Raw genomic sequence first — 20,299 nt, 5'->3', positions numbered from 1 at the left:
AGGATGTAGGATGCACTCACAGAATCAAAAAAGGGAATTAATTCAGCAGAGAATCTGGATTAAACAGTCATTTATTCTACAAACATACTCCGTAGATGCTGTCGTGTGTGTTTGTGCGTTTGTGTACATGGTGCATGAATGCACCCGCACAGTAAGGAAGCCGAATTTTACACAAGCTCACAAATACCCAGACTGAATCCTATGAATTCAAATGTACAGGACATGAATTTCTAACTGCAAACACTGCAGATAAGCCGGCAGAGCCTGGATAGAAATCTGAGGGACGCTGCAGTGAGGGTGTTGACAGAATTTACAAGTTTTCACACTCACCTACTGCAAAAAGAGAAATCCCATTATCAGATACCGCTTTGGCTGCGACATCCACCTGATCCTCGGAGCGTCCATTTGTGATCAGAACGGCAATCTGTACAGAATAAGACAGGAAAACACTCATTAAACATGCAGCAATAATGCCTCGATTAACTGTTCTGCATGGATTGTAAAAACCGGTTTGGTTTTGCTTTAATCTCTGTAAATCTCTGTATTTGCTTCATTACAGGTTTGTTGAAAATTACTGTGTTAGGAATGAAAGAAGCTGCTTGAAAACACTTAATTCTCAAACCTCTTCCTTGACTTTTGACATGGTTTGACTCAGAGTTAAATGCATGATTAATAAATCAAACAAAGTCAAATTTAAGGATCAACTGACGCCGCTAATTTGCTCATAATGGAAAATTAACACAGTTCATCCCAAGTTCAACCCTCTGTCAGTGAATGAATCAGAGCATCAGTATGAGACTCTAGCTTCTTTCTGCGTGTGCTCCAGCTGTACCATTCAATACATCAGCCTAATCCTCAATTCTCTGCCTTCCCACGTCAAGTGCACTACTGCTGCTGCTGCTACTGCTGCAAGATGATTCGCACGCACACTCAGAGATAGAGAGATGATTGGAATGCTAACCAGCTGTGTTCTAGTGAGGCTGCACTACAGTGTGAGGAAATTTAGCTGACAGGAACAGAGAGCTGCTGGAGGGGAATTTAGATATTTGACAAAGCAGTTTCATTAAGACAAGTTTGGTTAATTCTGCCGGCTGCTGTGTGCAGCTTAGGGGTCAAGAGTTAAAACCAGCATGAATTTTAGATATCACTGCTTTTCAGGAGGCCGTGATTGGAATGGGCAGTGTCTCTTTCTGACAGTCATTAAACTTTCTGTATCTGAAATGACTTTTCCATCCTTATCAACACTCTTTCTGTCAACATGTTGAACAAAATCTGTTTCCTGAGGTTACTTCCCCTCAGACATAATCAAAGTTTTTAATGTTAAGTGTAAAGCTTATTTCGTTGGACCACCTTATGCTTTGATTACAGCACACATTCGCTACAGCATTGCTTGGATAAGCTTCTGCAATGTCACTAGATTTATTTCCATCCAGTGTTGCATTATTTTTTCACCAAGATTTTTCATTGATGATGGTAGAGCCTGCCCACTGTGCAAAGCCTTCTCCAGCATATCCCAAAAATTCTCAATGGGGTTCAGGTCTGAACTCTGTGGTGGCCAATCCATGTGTGAAAATAACGTCTCATGCTCCCTGAACCACTCTTTCACACAATTTTGGAATATGGCCGTGCCATCAGGGAAGAAAAAACCCATTGGTGGAATAACCTGGTCATTCAGTATATCAGGTAGTCAGCTGACCTCATTCTTTGAGCGCAGACTGTTTACAGTTGGCACTAGGCATGATGGGTGATCACTTCATCTGCCTCTCTTCTTACCCTGATGGCCCATCACTCGGGAACAGGGTCAATCTGGACTCATCAGACCACATGACCTTCTTCAATTGCTCCACAGTCCAATCTTTATCCCCCTTCACAAACTGAAGCCTTTTTTTCCAGTTAGCCTCACTGATTGCTGACTGACAGCGGTCAGACTCTACCATCATCAATGAAAGATCTTGGTGAAAAATTAATGCAACACTGGATGGAAATAAAGCTTGTGACATTGCAGAAGCTTATTAAAACAATGAAACAGCAAATGCAAGCAGTAATCAAAGCTAAAGGTGGTCCAACAAAACATTAGAGTGTGTGACCTTATTTTTTTTGGTGAAAACTCTTTTCTTGGACAGGCAGTGTACAGGTGAATGCTGAGTGAACCTGTGAGCATTTTGAGGGAGTTGCTGTGTTGCTAAATGGGTTCACGTGTTGGCCTCTGTGTGGCCATCAATGTGTGTTCAAAGACAACAACATTCATTCATTGATTGTCTGAACTGCTTATACCGTTCAGGGTCACCAGTGGCTGGAGCCTATCCCAGTTTTCATTGGGCGAGAGGAGGGGTACACCCTGGACTGGTCGCCAGTCAATCAAACAGACAGACAGACAACCTTTCACGCACACACTCATTCCTATGGACAATTAAGAGTGTTCTTGCACCACCGTGCAGCCCCAACAATAATATTAATAAAAAGAAAAATATTCAGGAAAAATTACTTGAAAATTACCCCCCCCCCCAAAAAAAATAAATAAATAAATAAAAATAAATAAATAAATAAATAAATAAATAAATAAATAAATAGAAATGAAAATGAAAATGAAAATGAAAATTAAAATAAATAAATACATGAATAAATAAATAAATAAAATAAATAAATAAAATAAAATAAAAAAGCGTTTTCAACCAAAAATCCTAACCCTAACCCTGCAGTATCTCCACAAATCCCTTAGGAACCGCGGGACTCCTATTAAAGACCTCTGCTTTGGACTAAAAATACAGACGCGTGATTTCCTTACATACAAGGCATAATGTATAATTTATTCCACTAAGCTGGCAAATGGAAACTGTGGTCCTAAATCAAATTCATTCCTTACATTTAAAAAGATTAAAGCCAGACAGTTTTGAATATACATGGAAGAAGTTTAAGGACTTTGACTACTTTTTGTTTTACCCCCAAAAAGTTAAAGTAAGTGAAACAATCTCAAAGTCTGTGCCAAAGAAATTTGCTGGATCATAGCGCCCAGACACAGATAGGCTTTCACGTGTCCCAGTTTGAAAAATTGTACCTTTGGGGCATGGTCTCGACTGATGGCAGGGCTAAACACAGTGTCAACCAGAAACTGGAGGGCATCACCAATCCTCCTTGAGCCGCCCTCATAAGGGAGGTCTCTGATGGCTCTGAGCACCTCCTCCTGGGAGCTGTAGTCTGTCAAAGCAATTCGCATCCTGCAAGGAGAGAATTACACGGCAAGGGGAAGTTTGATTTTAGATGCTTGGTATAAAAGAGGAGACAAAATCATGTTTTATATTCTGTAAAATGATTATTTGATTTTGTAGAATAATATTTAGTTTGTGTATATGTGCTTTGCTAAAAAATCATCAAAATGTGCTCATATGTGGTCATGGATTAACAGGTTTCTTTACAGATGGTTTAAAGCCACAGATCACTCAAAACAATGACAGAATAGAACTCCTGATATGAAGAATTTAGCTTAGAGCTGTGACAAAGAAGTAATCTTGTATGTTTGTGTGTTTTTCATATAATTGATGTGCCTTCTGTTTGAACATGAGGAAGATCGTGAAGTTAACGAGTGTTGTTTTTGATCATGTGTGGGTGCTGAGGCAAAAACAAGATGCTCAACTGCATAAATGCAAACTGTGATTTTGAGAAATTCAGATGTAGAGAGAAAGGTTAACGATCTCCATGTACCTAGGCCATAAAGAAATCAGGAAGGGTGTGCCTGTGCTTGAATGTATGTGTATGATATAATTCCTTATTAGGTAAACAGCCGTTTCTTCTGGGCCCAGAAAGAGAAACAACCATACACGAGTGCAGGGGTGGTGATGTGACACATGCCAGAAGACAACGCCTCAGACTGGGGCAGGGGTGGCCAACCTGCGGCTTGTGAGCCGCATGTGGCTCCTTGCCTTTCAGTGTGTGGCTCTTCTAGCCGCTATATAGTTATGAGTAACGGTGTGCCGATCAAACTTAAATATTGATATACTGATGCCGAAGTTGACATCAGTATTAACTCATACTTGGGTAGTGAGAGTGATACTTAAGTTTCAGTTTCTCTTCTCTACATGTGCTCCTCTCATGAGCTCATCTATCTTTTATCTATCTATGTATCTATGTATCTACTGATAGATAGATAGATAGATAGATAGATAGATAGATAGATAGATAGATAGATAGATAGATAGATAGATAGATAGATAGATAGATAGATAGATAGATAGATAGATAGATAGATAGATAGATAGATAGATAGATAGATAGATAGATAAATAGATAGATAGATAGATAGATGGAACTTGGTCTCTTCTGCAGTAAAACAGCCATTTGTCTTTGAAACGGCTCCAAATATGAATTCAAACACAATAAATCTCGCTTTGAAAATTGGAAACGTATTGATTTTCATTTTATGTCATTTCATATATGTGTGAGAGGAAGTGTGTTTGTAAGACCATGTGTGATGTGGCTTTTTGTAGTACCAGGGTTTTGTGGCTCTTGGTCTCTGACTGGTTAGCCACCCCTAGACAAGGGAAATGACATTTCTAAACTAGGAGGAGCTGCAAATAATAAAAGGGTTCAGGGAACGTGAGACGGGGTTCTTTTACCCCAGAATATGTCTGATGGTAGCCAGATCTGTTGCACTTTCTTGACTCACTGTAATCAATAAACCTGAGCATCAACTGAGAACTCTGTCGTATCTTCATCTTCTCTTCTTCACCATACAACGAACGCCAGGAAAAGCGGTGACAAGGTAATTTTGCATTTGGGTCAGATGTATTTACTGTAGAGTACCCTGTGTGAGGACTTAATGGTGTCTTTCTATAGTATCCTTGTAAGGTGTGGGAAGTTGATAAATATCACTTAAGTAATAACAAGGTGAGGGAAAAACACCACATTTTCCAACAATTTGTACAATGTGTCAGTAAGCTGTGGTTGAAGTTAAACAAGTCTCCTTCAAAGAAAAGTGTTGATACTGATGTGTTGTGGCAGGGTTGGTGTTCATGTTTCACCTCGGGACGTCCCCAAACACAGTGACTCCGAAGCGGACCCCCTCGGTACCCATCACACTGTCTTGGAACGAGGAGATGATTGCTGAGATAAAGACTTTGACGCTAGAGAAGCTGGTCTGACCCACACTCCATGACTCATCCACCAGAAACACGATGTCTGCCTGCACCACTGTCCTGCATGCTGAGGGAAGAAGAAAGGGAAGGTTAAAGTATGCACAAATACCCATAGTAGAGTGAAAATTCAATCTCCTCTGGTCTTTCTTTCATTCTATCACCTGCCACCAGATAGCAGTGTTGTTCCACCGTGTTGCTGTTTCTCTATTCTCTTGCTCCTGTCATGCAGCCAAAGCCTCACACAAATCCCCATGAATTTTTAATGAGACACAAGTGAGCCAAAGAGACTATCAATATTCTGAGCACTCCAGCAATAAAACTTTAGTACAGCGATGAGGAACGCTTAGAATAATAAGGTAAACACACCCAAAAATCAGGGTCAGTCCCCTCGCTCGAGCAAACAATCACATTTAACATAAGGATCTGCTGCGTTTGGCAGGATTCAGGTCCATTTATATGTGTTGAGTTAAAATCCAGGCACACACACAGAAAAATAAGGTTCGCCAATGCATGACTGATAAGCACACACTCACACATACATACATAAACTCCTGCACACATCCCTCACAGATCCTCAGTACTGTACTGGCTTCATACAGAATCCTGCTGTGTGCGCAAAAGCCCCCTGAGTCAATACTCTGGCATTACATATGCAATAAAGCACAGTGACGACAGCATTGATTAGGCTAGTGAATAAGAGATAGGCACCGCTGATTGTTCTGTAAGTGATAACTCAGCTTCTCTGCTAGCCTCTATTTCATTACACAGCCTCCTCGCCCCTATTATCTTGCCCTTCTTCCTTTGGCTGCAATCCCAGGATTCACTGGGGGTGACATATGTCTCCAGCCCACAGCGACCTGACATTATGTTCCTGCTCACACACCTATACAACACTGGCAACACACCAAGGAAACAGGATATCATTGTGGATGTCATTTTGGAGCTTTCACTACCGGTGTTGACCAACTATTGTTGTCCTGATGGAAGATTTTATGTTTTTTTTATTTCATCACAAAAGCAAATAACAAGGCACAACAAAGTCTTGAGCTGAATCTGAAATAGGTACCCAGCTCCTGCATACACTTGTGGTTGTTTGATTTACAAGAATATACTCTAAGCTTGTAAAAACACTCTAAACACGCAGCAACTGGAGGCTCCTCTCCGTCACACAGACACAATCTGAGGTAAAACAAGATCAATTATCCAAAAATCTGTCCATCTGCGCTGGCAGGTGAGACCCACACGCCTGGGATAAAGAGACAGCCCATGCTGAGGGATTAGGGATGCTTTTCTTGAAGGTTATCTATGCTGATATCTCAAAGGTTGTGTACACCTCGGTGCAGGAACACCATTGATTTACGCATTAGATGTAGCTCAGTGGCTACAGCAAACGCTGCAGAAAATTCTGCCAGGAAAGAAACAGTCGGAGGAGTAATGATGCACCGCCGCAATCAGCGACCAACAAGATCAAGAGAAAAGATGTAAACCATCAAAGGGTGCAGGTCTAAGAAAGTCATAGACCTTCAGATTTTATCAAGACAAATTAATGTAAAAGTTGCTCCGAGAAGGAGAAGAATCTGCAGTAATTGGTGAGTGAAGCTACAAAGTGTGAGGCAGGAATATTAAATGACTGAAAAACCCAAATATTGAAAACACGTCGCACAGTCATTGCAGCAAATACACAATTGTGCCCCGAGGGTCTGTTTCCAGTGCCATGTACTCACCCCATGTGGGGGCAGTCGGCAGCTGTAAATAACAAGTCTGCCAACTACTTTACTCAGATTTTGTGGTCCTAATTTGAATTTCATGCTGTTTATTATGTAGCTGGAAACAAAGCACCAAGATATCCAAACAGACAATTCCTCAGCAGGCGGACGCTGGGTTGAGAACGAGGTCAACCACAGGGAAGGATCCTGAACTGTTGTTTTGTCTGCTCCCTGGTTGCACATATTACTGGGATCTGAATCATAGTCTTTTTTATGCACATACATCTCAGAGCAGCAGACCAAGAAAGACAGAAATAACAAACTGTAAAAAACATGGACGGACAGCCTCTGTGATGTCACCCGTCTGTTTCTGAAATGAAGGAAGTCAAGCTGATAGTAAAACTATTTTATCAGCATAAACTTCTGGTTTGAAAAAAGCTGAACAGTGATTTTTTTGCACTTACTAAATTTTAAAGAAATTAAAAGTTGCCTGTGAGATGCGTATCCCATCTGTAACTACAAGAAGTGACAAGAATCAATGACGTTTGTTTCAAACTACTTCACTGTAAATATAACAAACTGTCAAACTGTAGCATTTTAGCATTGCAGTGGATCCATAGACTGTATAACTAATGTATGTAGTCAACCAGTCACCCGTCTGTGTCTGAAACAGATTTTTGAAGCATATCAGCTATCGGGGCCATATTGAAAGTAACGGGGGCTTTGTGTGCAGCCCATCAAATTAGTACCATGAGCTGAGCTGTGCCTCTGATTGGGCAGGCTCATGAACTCAGTGTCCTCTAAACTTCTGAGTTAGATAAAAATTCACCCACCATACAATGTGTGCCGATAGTGTAAATAGCAATTCAGACAGGAGACATTTTTTGAACCAGGCTGTAAATAGGTTAATTTATGCTTTGAAAACAGCCTTTGTTGGCTTGATGTGTATGTGACTTCCAGTACTTCTGGGGCCAGCCTCAAGTGGACACTCCAGGGACAGCAGGTTTTAACACTTCGATATTATCTCATATTTTTGGACCGGAGGTTGCTGCTTGAGTTAAGCCAGTTTACCATCAAGGGGGATAGGAATGCGTCTAAAACTGATCAGTGCTGTGCATTATGGGAAACTAATGCATCTGGCTGTTTTCAGAACTGACTACTACAGAACCTGAATGAACTGATTTAGCCAAAATGCAGTTGGTGGTATTCAAAAGGAGCCAAATCTCCAGTTTGCCAAAAGATTCCCAGTTGTCCAACTGATTCAGGAACAATGCTCCGTCTGTAATGGGCAGGTCTTCCTTACATACTGTCTCTCCCTGTGGACTAATTTTTTTCTCTTTTTCCTGGTCATGGCGGGCGACACCCAGTTCTAGGTGGATTACTGCCACCTGCTGTTTCAAGCTATGATTCCTACGACAATAGTTCTACGCTAATGATTGATGGTCTGTTATAATAATAAAATGACGTGAAAGAAACGCCGGTGCCTCTTGTCACTTCAGGTCATTACACAGGTGATACCCATCTCACTGGTAACTGTTGACTTCAGCAAAGCTTGTCAAATTTTTCTGAATCATAAGTTGATTCTACAAAAGAGGTTTTGCCATCAGCTTTACATCTACTTTCCACATCGAAAACCTGGAAAACTTAAAAAATCATTCTTAATTTAAAAGCAGAAAGCAGTATGTCATACCTACAACAATGACATGTATAGTATGTTGTGGGTGGTTTCGATAACAGCCATACACTGGTCCGTTGCAATGTAAATTTTCCAGAGTCAATCCATCAAAGTGTTATTGGCAGACTGCAGATGTCACTTTTGTTTACATAGTCAAGGACTCAGACTCAAGTCCAATTTGTAGGACTTGTGGCTTCAGCACTAATAAATCCGACTTAGCCTTAAGCTCAAGCTCTGGCTGCATTAGGACACAAAGGACATTGACAAAATAAAGGCTTTGTTCACTTAACTTCATTATTTCTTCTGGTATACGGTCCTAAATACAGATCAGTTTTCAGGCTACAGCTGGCACATGTGTTTACCTGCATGTGTGTTCACGTGTCGTCCAATGCAGTTACAGTGTGTGGCAAAATAACAAAGGAGGTGCCACAAGTTGTTTGTTATGCTTATACATGAATAAAATCTTTGTAGGATTTTACCTTGTCCTATTCTTTGTGGTTCTTACATTCTATAACTTTTGCCTGTAATGTGTCATCATATATTCAGTTTTAAGACTCAGTCATGACATGACGTTAGGATTAAGCACTTTTTATCGTAGCTTAAGTTAATAAATTAAACAATGTTTCATTTACTTTCACATCTTTTCTGAGTCTGACAAATTGTCTAACCTCAACCAATCACTGCACAGAACAAATCTAGGTCACTCTAAAAACACAGTTCATTCAGTCATGTTGTTATCACCTGGAAATTAAATGAAGGACTACGAAATAGAGAAATCATGAATTGTAAAATCAGGTAATAAACTTTAACGTGCAAATTCTTGTGTGCAGTATGAGACAGACGTAAGTACTACAGACATTGTGCACCTGAATTAAGATTTACACTTATAAAGATGCTGCAGCAGCTCCACATATGGCCTTGGGCTATTTATATCCCTGTGTAACTCTGCCCAACAACTTTACCATTCACATTCTGCCAACCACATCCCAGGTGCAGGAAACCTAAACTTTTGATTGGCTGATTGACCTTTTGGTGACATCCAATAGCACCTGAGGGTGAGGCTCTGTATCTAAGGGGGGGCTGCTGTTTGACAGGCAGGCAGATAGAGTGTGGTACTGTACAGGAGGTGAACAGATGTTTGAATCCCCTGACTCGACCAGACAGTCTGGAGGGGAAAAATTGGAGCCGGGGTGGTGTTTTCTCCGTGTACCAATCCACGTGTGGAGGCTTACTGATGGAGCACTTGAACAGACTGTGTTCATTGAGAAGCTGCTCTCTCAGAGATCTAAGTGTCTGAGTCATCTGAGTCATAGATGTGAGCTGACAGACAGACGGTTTTAACTTTGAGTTTAGCAAGTAACCACAGCATACGGCTGACTCCAACACTTATCTCAGAGACGGACAAGTTGAAAAACAAAACAAGGAAAAGTGACAAAAGACTGAGTCAGAAATTCTGAATAAGTGACTAAATTAGCAAACATTGATTATGCAGTAAAGTAAATATAATAAAAATTCAACTGTACCTTCAGCTTGAGCTGTGACACTTTGATGAGAGAGAGAAAGGGACAGCAGAAAGATCCACAAAGAGGAGCGTCCCATACTCTTCCTTTCCTCCTCTTCCTCCTTCAATCACCTGCTCCTCCTCCTCCCAGCTCTACTCGTCTCGAATCTCCTTCCTGAGTTCCTCTCCACAATCATCAATTCTTTCGTCTTATCTGAAAGCATACGGATGAATAGAAAGAGGAAAAAGTCATTAAAGACAAAACTTAATCAGTGGGTTTAATTTGAAAACGGAGGCTTTTGCGAGTCAGGCATTTTTTAGGACATATCTTCACTGACATTGTTAAATACATTACTGTACAAAGAAAGATGTCTTTCTTGTGGAGGGAAGCAGTGGTACTAAATATTGACATTGCTTTTTTTGCCATAAATTTAAAGAAATCCAATCATTTTGTGTTTGTTTATTCATTGATATTGTAATTATGTATGACAATGTACAATAAATAAGTTTATTGTTGGCCTGTAAATGGTTTTACAACTCAACCAAGGAAATAAAAGCATCAAAAGGGCTTTAAAACTGTCCAATATGAACCCAGCTATTGAAAACTGTTATTGGGAAGTCTAGGAATAATGGACATATAAATACAAAAGAAGTTATTACCCCGGTTTCTGATTATGACCAAGCTCCTTCCAAACCCAACCTGGATATACAGGATTTGGTCTTGTCACAAAACCCTACAAAATGACATGCAGAGACTATACATAGACTGTTTGTGTCAGGGTTAAGCACTGTGAACTCTGCAAAAAAAGAGACAAAACTCAAGAACTCTGAAAGTTTACTTGTTAAATTAATGCATATTAATGGGAAGAAAAAACACAAGAAATAAAAGTAGATCAGAACTACTAAATTTCCAGAAAAGGAAAAAAAACAAAAACACTGTTCAATACACTTGATTCAGGTCAAAATTGTCTTAAAATCATAATGAAAAACCAAAATGATAAAATCCAATATATGATTAAAAAATGTTGACATATTTTCCTCATATCGTCCCCTGATGGAGAACATGTAGACTGGTGACTTCTCATCTCATCTCATTTTCCTCTGGGTCCGGGTCGCGAGGGCAGCAGTGCCATCAGCAAACACCAATGGCCTCTGTCACCAGCCACTTCCACCATCTCCTCTGGGGGGATACCAAGGAGTTCCCAGGCCAGTCGAGAGATATAATCTCTCCATCGTGTCATGGGTCTACCCCGGGGTCTCCTCCCAGTTGGACATGCCGGAAACATCTCCCGAGGGAGGCGTCCAGGAGGCATCCTCACCAGATGCCCAAACCACCTCATCTGGCTCCTCTCAATGTGGAGGAGCAGCGGCTCTACTCCGAGCTTCTCCCGGGTATCCAAACCATGAACCCTATCCCTAAGGCTGAGCCGCTTGTATCTGCGATCATGTCCTTTTGGTCATGACCCACAGCTTGTGGCCATATGTGAGGGTTGGAACATAGATTGACCAATAAATTGAGAGCCTTGCCTTCTGGCTCAGCTCTTTGTTCACCACAACAGACCGGTTTAGCATCCACATCACTGCCGCCCCAATCCGTCTGTCAATCTCTTGCTCCTTTTTCCCCTTACTCGTGAACAAGACCCCTAGGTACGTGAACTCCTCCACTTGGGGCAAAGACTCTCTCCCGACCTGGAGTGGGCAGTCCACCCTTTTCTGACTGAGAACCATGGCCTCGGACTTAGAGTTGCTGATCTTCATCCCAGCTGCCTCCAGTGTGAGCTGGAGGTCAGTGTTCGACGAGGCCAACAGGACCACATCGTCTGCAAAAAGTAGAGATGGGATCCTGAGACCCCCGAACCTGACTCCCTCTGCCAATTGACTGTGCCTAGAAATCCTTTCCATAAATGTAATGAACAGAATCAGTGACAAAGGGCAACCCTAGTGGAGTCCAACCCTGACAGGGAATGGGTTTGACTTACTGTTGGCAGTACAGGCCAAGTACCAAGCTCTCACGCTGGGATACAGACTGAACAGCCCGTAACAACGGGCCATCGATTCCATATTCATGGAGCACACCCAGCAAGATACCTTGAGGACACGGTTGAAAGCCTTCTCCAAGTCCACAAAGTTTATGTGGACTGGTTGGGCAAACTCCCATGCCCCCTCTAGCACCCTGGCAAGGGTATAGAGCTGGTCCAGTGTTCCACGGCCAGGATGATGACTGGTAACTTTTCTGGTATAAAGAAAAAATTCAGGGACATTAAGTTTTATTTCTTAAGCCAGCTATGATGACACAAATATATCTAATGCTACCAGTAAATGAAATTTTTGAGGATTGTGAAAATATATATAACATTGTCACTTTTAAATCAAATTAAAAGTCAGTAAGAGCCATTGGTCCTTGGTCATTTTTATCCTCCCCTCTTCCGAAAAAAGGTTTTGATGATCCTGCCTCAGAGGTAGTTCTAGTTTTTGGTTTGTTTGTTTGTTTGTGGTTTTTCAGAGAACCTAAAGTTTAATGAACCAGCTGTAACCAAAAACTGTATAAAAAAAACATCTGGCACAACAGCTCCCCCAAAATGAATAGAATAGAATAGAATAGAAGCTAGCTAGATTGACTATAAGTAATTAATTCATTCTCTTTCCTTCATCTTCTACCGCTCATTCTGTTCAGGGTCATGGGTGGCTAAAGCCTTTCTAAGCTGTCTTATGCCACGTTTACACAGAGACTCCCACAAAGATTCTTCCTTTGTGTTTCCTAAAGCCACCGCGTTAACATGAGGACGGCGTGAAAATGATCCGCGTTCATACGATTTCAAGAGGACCAGTCACAGCAATGTAGTGGCCAGGCCAGGCCAGTAGTTGGCGATGTGGAGCTGTACTGTGTGCTGCCGTTAAATCACGCACATGCATACAAATGCTTTCCGGTTTAGACAGCCTTAAAAAAAAGGAGAAGAAGGATGTATTTTTTATAAACAACAATGGTGAATGGATGTATGACGACAACAACCAAGATAACAAACCCAGGACAGTAAGCAGCATATATACTACTTGGAAATCAGCCATCATTGTTGTGGTTGTTCTTTCTTTTTCTGCCATTTTATTGTGTGAGACGGTTGACAATCCAACCTTGAGGCACATTAACGCCACCAACTGGACCGGAATGGCTTAACTGGAAGTTGTGGCTGTGTGCGCAACATTCGCCTGAAATTGGGAGTGCGCATGTGGTGACGTCACCGTTTCACCCTGAAACGCTCTGCTCTGTGTTGATATGAGGGTGGAGTGATGAGTGTTTTGAAAACACTCCACTCTGGAGAGCGTTTTCAAAAGTTTCTGTTTTCTGACAAAACGCAACGCTGTCTCATCTAAACGCAGGGCAGTAAGGTCTGGTGGTTTTGTTGCACTTCCCATGAGGCTAGTCCTCAAGGAGGTGGCCGATTTCAATCCAATCTGTTGCTTCTTTCCCACACATCACTCCTCACTCTCACCCTGTTTCAGTTTGTATCCACTGTCTTCTTATTGAGTTTTAAGTTTTAACTGTCCAGTCTTGTGTCTTACATTTATTATTCCCCAACTTTCTTAACAATCTTCCAGGTGTGTATGATGCTTGACTCTGGTTGGCCAAAAACCTTTGATAGCAGTTATACACTGTCTCTGACTTGAGAAACTCCAGAAACAGACAGGTCATGTCAAATTAATTGGTGGAAAAAGTTCAGACAGTTTAGCTTCTACTTGATGATAACAAAGGTCATACATGAGGTAAAACTGTTAGCTTCTGTTAGCACTACATTAGTAAACAATGTGGCTAAACCAGTAGCTTTGGTTAGCATGCTTTACATTTGGGTTCCTGTCTTACCCTGTCAGAGTTCTATATCCTATAACTCCTTGATGATCATAAACTATTCCTTACATATCTAATGGTAGTTTTAGACCAATTCTGTTAAAAACATTATAAACTGAACCGGCAGATGGCAACAGAAAACATGACACACTGACTCAAGAGCTCTTGAACTTTCCACAACCTTGCACTTTAAACCAACACAAAAAAATTATTCAGCTGAGGACTGCACTGACCTGAGGAATCTTTCACATCTTGTTTATAAAATAAAAACGTGTCTGGTTAGCAGAATAAGAGCAATGTCAGTTCTGCAGCTCCACAAGTAAGACAACATCTGCACATGCTTTGGCTCCAAAACATCAGTGCCCGTCAAGGCCGTATTTTGGTTTGATTTCTTACAATGGTAGGAGAGAAAGGCAAGGTTTCCATACTTAAATACAGTCAGAAGCACTAGATATATCACATGCAGTTGAATGTGAAATATAATTTCTTTTATTGAGTTAAACTATGTCTTGTCTGCTCTCCTGGACACTAGTTGTAAACATCAAGGTGTAAGACAGTGAGTATCAGTTTCTCATCATTCAACAGCCTCCATGAAAAGTAATAACCCGTCATGATTTGGAAATGACATTTCATAAAGGCTGTTCCGATCAAGCTTTGTTCTGCTTGATGAGCAAGCTTCACTGACAGTGTCACAACACACTAAATCAATCTGTCCAATCTTTATGATGGGACATGAAAATCAAATCAGCAGTTAATTCAGAGCTTTCAGTTAAAGTGGCTTGGGATGTGCGTTTTACTGACCTATAAAATCAAGTGGAGTGAAGAAGGAAGAGCAGAATATGTTTGGACGGATCAAACCTGCAGACCATGTGCACCTGTTCTGTGCTGAGGATTAAAACAACGTCCCTGAGGAGCTGCTGTGCCCTGAATTCACACTGTGGAGACAGTTATTTACAGGAGTAAGACTGAGAGAGCATGGCTAATCGTTTCTGGTGTGTGTGCATACTACACTGCACATGGTGAAAAATGTAGACACCGTAACATGCAACAAATGTGTCAGACACAGCTTCAGTCTGCTCCCTTATGTTCTCTGTTTACTCATGAGTTCTGGTACATGCAAAATAACACTGGGGAACACAGTTTTTTGGGGAGTTAGGTCTAACAGCTGTTTTTAACTAACTTTTGGGTGCAGAATCCAAAACTGATCTTGTTTTTTCCTTATCGGGTGAAGTTTTTGAATTATGGGATTCCTGTTGTCTCAAAAAATATGTAAAAATACATTACAGATATGTTCTTTTTTTATAAAAATCTTCAAATATTGACATTCAATGAAATATGAAAGAAACAAGCATGACTGAAATGTTAATTTAAACTATTATGTTTCAAAGGATATGGCTACTGGAGGAGCTATGGGAGCAGACATGATCTGGAACAAAGGCAATATATACCCTTGTAAATAAAACACAGAGGAGAAATAGTTACAAGCTTTGAAAACTAAAAAAATAGCATAAAATGAAATAGAACTTTCAACGACATGTCCATGGTTACAAGGTTAGGAAGAAAGTCAGCACAAATCCTCTTAATTCCTTCCATGCTAGCTTTCTGTTTGCAGATATTGATAGTACTGATCTATTGGGAGCTGCACACACCTCTCACTGCACTGTCTCACGTAGCTATAAATGAGTCCAATCGTAACCAGCTGGCAAGTCTTACTTAGGGATGGGCACCTTTCACATTTGAAACGTTGAGGTGCCAAAGCCCGTACTTGGCAACTGGTACTGGAACTTAACGGTGCCAATTTTTGGTACATTTTTGTGAGTTTACATGGTAACAAATATTAATTTGTTCGCTTATAAAATCAAAAGTTTTTCAAATTAACATTCAACATATAACCTTGCAATGCTGTGTTTATATCCAGCCTGGAAAATGACCTACTCTTCTACTCCCTCACAGTCACAAGGATGTGTTCGGTACCTTAACATGGTACTGTTTGAATTTGCGTGAATCGGTACTTGATGGAATTCGGTCGGTACCTATAAAAGTACCTCAGTCAGTGCCCATCCCTAGTCCAACTACAGCCAATCAGCGGAGTTTTGCTTATCTAGGCCTGTATGCATGAAAAGCTATTAGTGGGGAAACGAAGCGTTGTAATAAAGGTGAATAAAAAGTTGATTAGTGATATGCATGAGCCAGGTTAACGGGCAAAAAGAGCATTAGATTGGAGGTAGACCCCACCATTACAGGTGCTAACGGCAGGATTACAGCGCCTGTTCAGCTTTTGAGAGGCAGACATCGTGCAACACGTTACAGTTTGAGAAGAAATATGCAAAGACAGAGGACAATGGATGTGTAGCCATACAGCAACATTAGATTTGGGAAACATATTCTTTTAGTAAACAGATGAGTTAAGAGAGACAAACCGGCAAAGCCCACTGCCGTCAGTTTTATAAGTTTGATTTGCTTTTTGATTGCTTGGTCTTTCCAAGATGTTTGCAGCTGTGGCGCTTGTTCCTGAAAGCAGCTTTCAAATTACTGATTTTATCATTGAAGTTTTCTTCTGTGCACTAAGAATCATCACCCACATTTACTCTGTTCAAGATCGCCAAACTTTCTCTTTCTCTTTGTTTAACTGATTGACTCACTGATAACAGCTGTTTGTGTATTCTTGTTATAAAATCTCAATTTCTCCGGCTAAAAAACTTTTCTTGATCTTCTTTCAGTCACACCGCTCGCTAGGTTTATCACTGTGTATGAGTGGTAGACATGAGTAGTTTGAGTTTGTTTGATGAGATTTTCCAGGAAGTTCCCTTTAATTATGACGTAATCTGCACCTGCGTCTCTTTCATGGTGTAATTAGTTAACTGGATGACTATGCTAGAAAAAAAACTGACTGCTATTTTGGAATCAGCACGCCAATTATAGTTTTAATCAACATAAAAATCTAACTCAACATAAGTTTTTTTTCCAAATTGTTCACCAGTGTTATTTCTTATCTTAACCTGCATGATGTACAGATTGGAGACTGGATGGAAACCCAACCATGTATAAACAACTAATGCTCTCAGTGATACAACATAGATTATCTTAATGCAACCCTGTTATTAAAACGTGCTTTTTTTCATAGCTGGGTGCAAGACCTTAATCACTCAGTCAAGCTTTCTTTCAATGAAAACTTTGTAAACAGACATTATCAGAGCACAATCCCCTATGGGAGTTGAAATGTTCCTACAAGAGCTATGGCAGCAGGACGGGATCAGTCTACATTTACATGCAAGGCCAGTATTAACTGCCAAGGGAATACTGGAGGTAGATTCAAGCTCTGGGGTACAGAAATCCTTTCTGACAATAAAGATGAAGGAATCTTCTGTGTGTACAGAGAATGGCTAGAATGTATCAACAGAACAAGCTACCACAACATCCAGTTTCATAATCGGTGAGTCAATCCAGTGCTTAAATCAGCGGGCAATGCACTGGCAAAGGAAGCGTGCAGCAGTTAGAGATTATCCCATTTGAAATGAATGAGCCCCCATCAGAGAGCAACACGCTCCACGCATTTACTGTGATCTAGGAAATGGTTCGGGCTGTTATGTTTTACATTAGCTTCCTAACCCCCTCACATCTCCACACAGCCATGCATGCGGTTTCTGTCCATGCGTGTGCCCATGTGTTTTTGCAAATTCATAAGCAGAACATCAAAGAGGAATCTGCCTACACTGTACTTCTCTTTATGAGATGGAAACAGCAAATTTCAGCTCCAGTCTTCCGTTTAAACTGCTCTGCCAACGTGTCCTCATGCCAACATATAGGAGCTGTAAATTATGTTTAATAATGAACAATAAATCAGATCAATGGAGAACAAAATGAAATTAAAATTCCTCAGTCTGATTTGACCACCTGGTCTGGCAAATAGCTTAAGGCTGACGAGTTTACAACCTGTGCAGATGGAAGAGAGAGCTGGCAGGGTTTGAACTCCAGTGTACCACAGCCAAAAATCTACATTTCCCCCCCTCACATACCAGCGCAGATCTAAGATCTGTCTCTGCTTGTATCCTCTTATTACTGGAGTGCAGCAGACAAATGTGTGCGTTTTTGATGAATGGCAGTGAGTGCAGATGTATGTGGTTACTTTCCAGGACCAATCCTCCAGCAGGAATCTTTTTTTTAAGGTTTGAATGCACACTCCAAAAGCAGTAGGAGATCAGAGCCTCAGAGTTTTATGAAACTTTCAGTTGGTTGCTACATCTGTGAAAATGTTCAGGTGACTGTAGACCAAAGATTCCTGCAGCAAGAACTGGATCCTGAGTTCAGCAATGTAAAAAAAAAAAAGATACATCAGCCAGGCAGAACTTTTGTTTTAACTTGACATTTTTTTTAAGACTGAATCATTTTAAAGCTTACAAACATTTTTAGAAAATAAGACTAAAACTAGCCATGCATGGTAAACTGAATGTAATATTTGGAGGCACAAGTTAACAACTGTATCCAAGCATGTTCACAGTGATGATGCTAGCATGCCTTGTTTACCTTTTGATGTTAATGGTATTCACCAGCCTAATAGCATCAAAGAAGCTAACCATCACTAAAAAGGAAGAGTGAAAAGGCTTATTGTTAGCATATACCTGATGACACTGAATAGAAACTGTATAGTGATGAATTTTGCATGCTAGTATTTACCTTTTTGATGCTAATGGTATTCATCATCCTGGTTAGCCTAATAGCATAACAAAAGCTAATTTTGGTATGCTAGCAGGCTAACCTGAAGGCTAACTATTATTCTGAAGGAAAAGCCACAAGGTTAAGAGCTTCCACATACCTAAATACACTGATGGCATTCACTATTCTGGTTAGCCTGTTAGCATATAAAGCTAATTTTATTGCGTTAACAGGCTAACTTGAAGGCTAACTGTAATTCTGAAGGAAAAGCAACAAGGTTGAAAGCTTACACATACCTGAATACATTAATGGTATTCACTATTCTAGGTTAGCCTGTTAGCATAACAAAAGCTAATTTTGTTATGCTAACATACTAACCTGAAGGCTATCTATAACTTTGACGGAACAGCAACAAGATTGAAAGCTTACGTATACCTAAATACACTGATGGTATTTACCATTCTGGTTAGCCTGTGAGCATAACAAAAGCTAATTTTGTTATGCTAACCGGCTCACCTGAAGGCTAACAATAACTTTGAAGGAACAGCAACAAGATTGAAAGCTTACACATACCTAAATACACTGAACTAAAGCTTTGTAGCCATGTATGTTAGAATCAAATATTGTTTTGAAGTATATGCTAACATTAGTATCCTTACATGTATACAATGATGCTAATGTTTAGCTCATAAGTCTCAAACCTAGGCCCAATGGGCGAGATACAGCCAGCAAAACAATTTCATACGGCCTGCCACTTGATATCTGCTGTTTGCTGTTGGGACCTGGGAAGAAATATCCAAGTTGACCCTGAACGCTGCATATTCACCGCTTTAAATTAAATGGGAATAAAATTAATACTCGTTGCCGCATCCTGAAAATGTTGTTGAACCATATGCAAAGAGAAAGGTGCTGTTGATAAGGAGTATAACCCCACATGGCATTATTCAGCCAAACACATGGAACAGTATGCAAAGTACCACAACGAGCAGCACAGCTAAAGAAAGAGCTGTCAATGCAACAAAAATGTTTTCCAGGGAAAAACATACTGAGGGTTTCAAACTGCGACCTCAGAGCAAATGTGGCCCAGCTGTCTGAGAAGAAGTGCTCTTAGGCATCTGGTAGCAGGCATTCGGCAAGAAAAAACAAATATGACGGTGAAATCTGTAAAATAGTTCACAATGGGAAGTACAGTTTTTCAAACTGTTTCGTGTTTTGTTTTGTTTTGTTTTGTTTTGTTTTTTGTGGAACACCTGAAGTTATCCCCTTGTGACAGGATTGGATACTCAGCGGCCCTCAGGTAATTTTAGTTTGAGACTATAACTGTGTTCAACATCCTTGTTTAACTTTTGACATGCAAAATTAGCAAACTAGCACCATATTTTATGATAACTATGCTAAGATAAACAAATTGTTTTGATAGCTTCATTGGAGAAAAACTCAAGGGATCATCAAAAATTTTGCAATTCATCTAAATAAGGATCTAATGGCAAAATGTGAAAGTTATTGAGATTTTGAATTCTGGGCCAGTCATGGACTCAGTTAACCTGAAAACAATCTAAAGAAACATTTTAAATCTTGCTGACAGAGGCATTTCATTCTTACAAAACCTCAAGGTATTTCTGTGCCAGACACAGACAATTCAGCCCCAATGATCCCTCATCAAAGACACAGCTCAAACCTGCATCAATCATTCACGCCATGCTGAGATCACACACACTCTGTCCAGCCTCTCCTGGGAGAATCTGTGTGTGTTGAGTCTGAGGCCTTGAGTTTATCACTGCCCTGCGAGGATTA

At 40.5% G+C, this 20,299-nt stretch overlaps 1 protein-coding gene across 1 annotated transcript in view; it reads right to left on the bottom strand.

The window, feature by feature from the left end:
• The window catches only part of col7a1l (collagen type VII alpha 1-like), a 78,120-nt gene extending 67,962 nt beyond the window's left edge, over positions 1-10,158 (bottom strand). Inside the window, exons 1-4 of the mRNA XM_074697943.1 lie at positions 10,034-10,158; positions 5,016-5,196; positions 3,056-3,215; positions 331-424 (exon numbers count right to left, since the gene is read on the bottom strand). Coding sequence (XP_074554044.1) covers positions 331-424; positions 3,056-3,215; positions 5,016-5,196; positions 10,034-10,109 — 511 coding nt within the window. The 5' untranslated portion in view covers positions 10,110-10,158. The remainder of the gene's footprint in view (positions 1-330; positions 425-3,055; positions 3,216-5,015; positions 5,197-10,033) is intronic.
• Positions 10,159-20,299: the final 10,141 nt, after the last annotated feature.

The sequence above is a fragment of the Halichoeres trimaculatus genome, unplaced genomic scaffold, assembly GCF_033239565.1.
Source record: "Halichoeres trimaculatus isolate MK-OKI-2021-1 unplaced genomic scaffold, fHalTri1.1 fHalTri1_scaffold_21, whole genome shotgun sequence".
NCBI lineage: Eukaryota > Metazoa > Chordata > Actinopteri > Labriformes > Labridae > Halichoeres > Halichoeres trimaculatus.
This window is presented reverse-complemented; position numbering and strand designations above follow the sequence as displayed.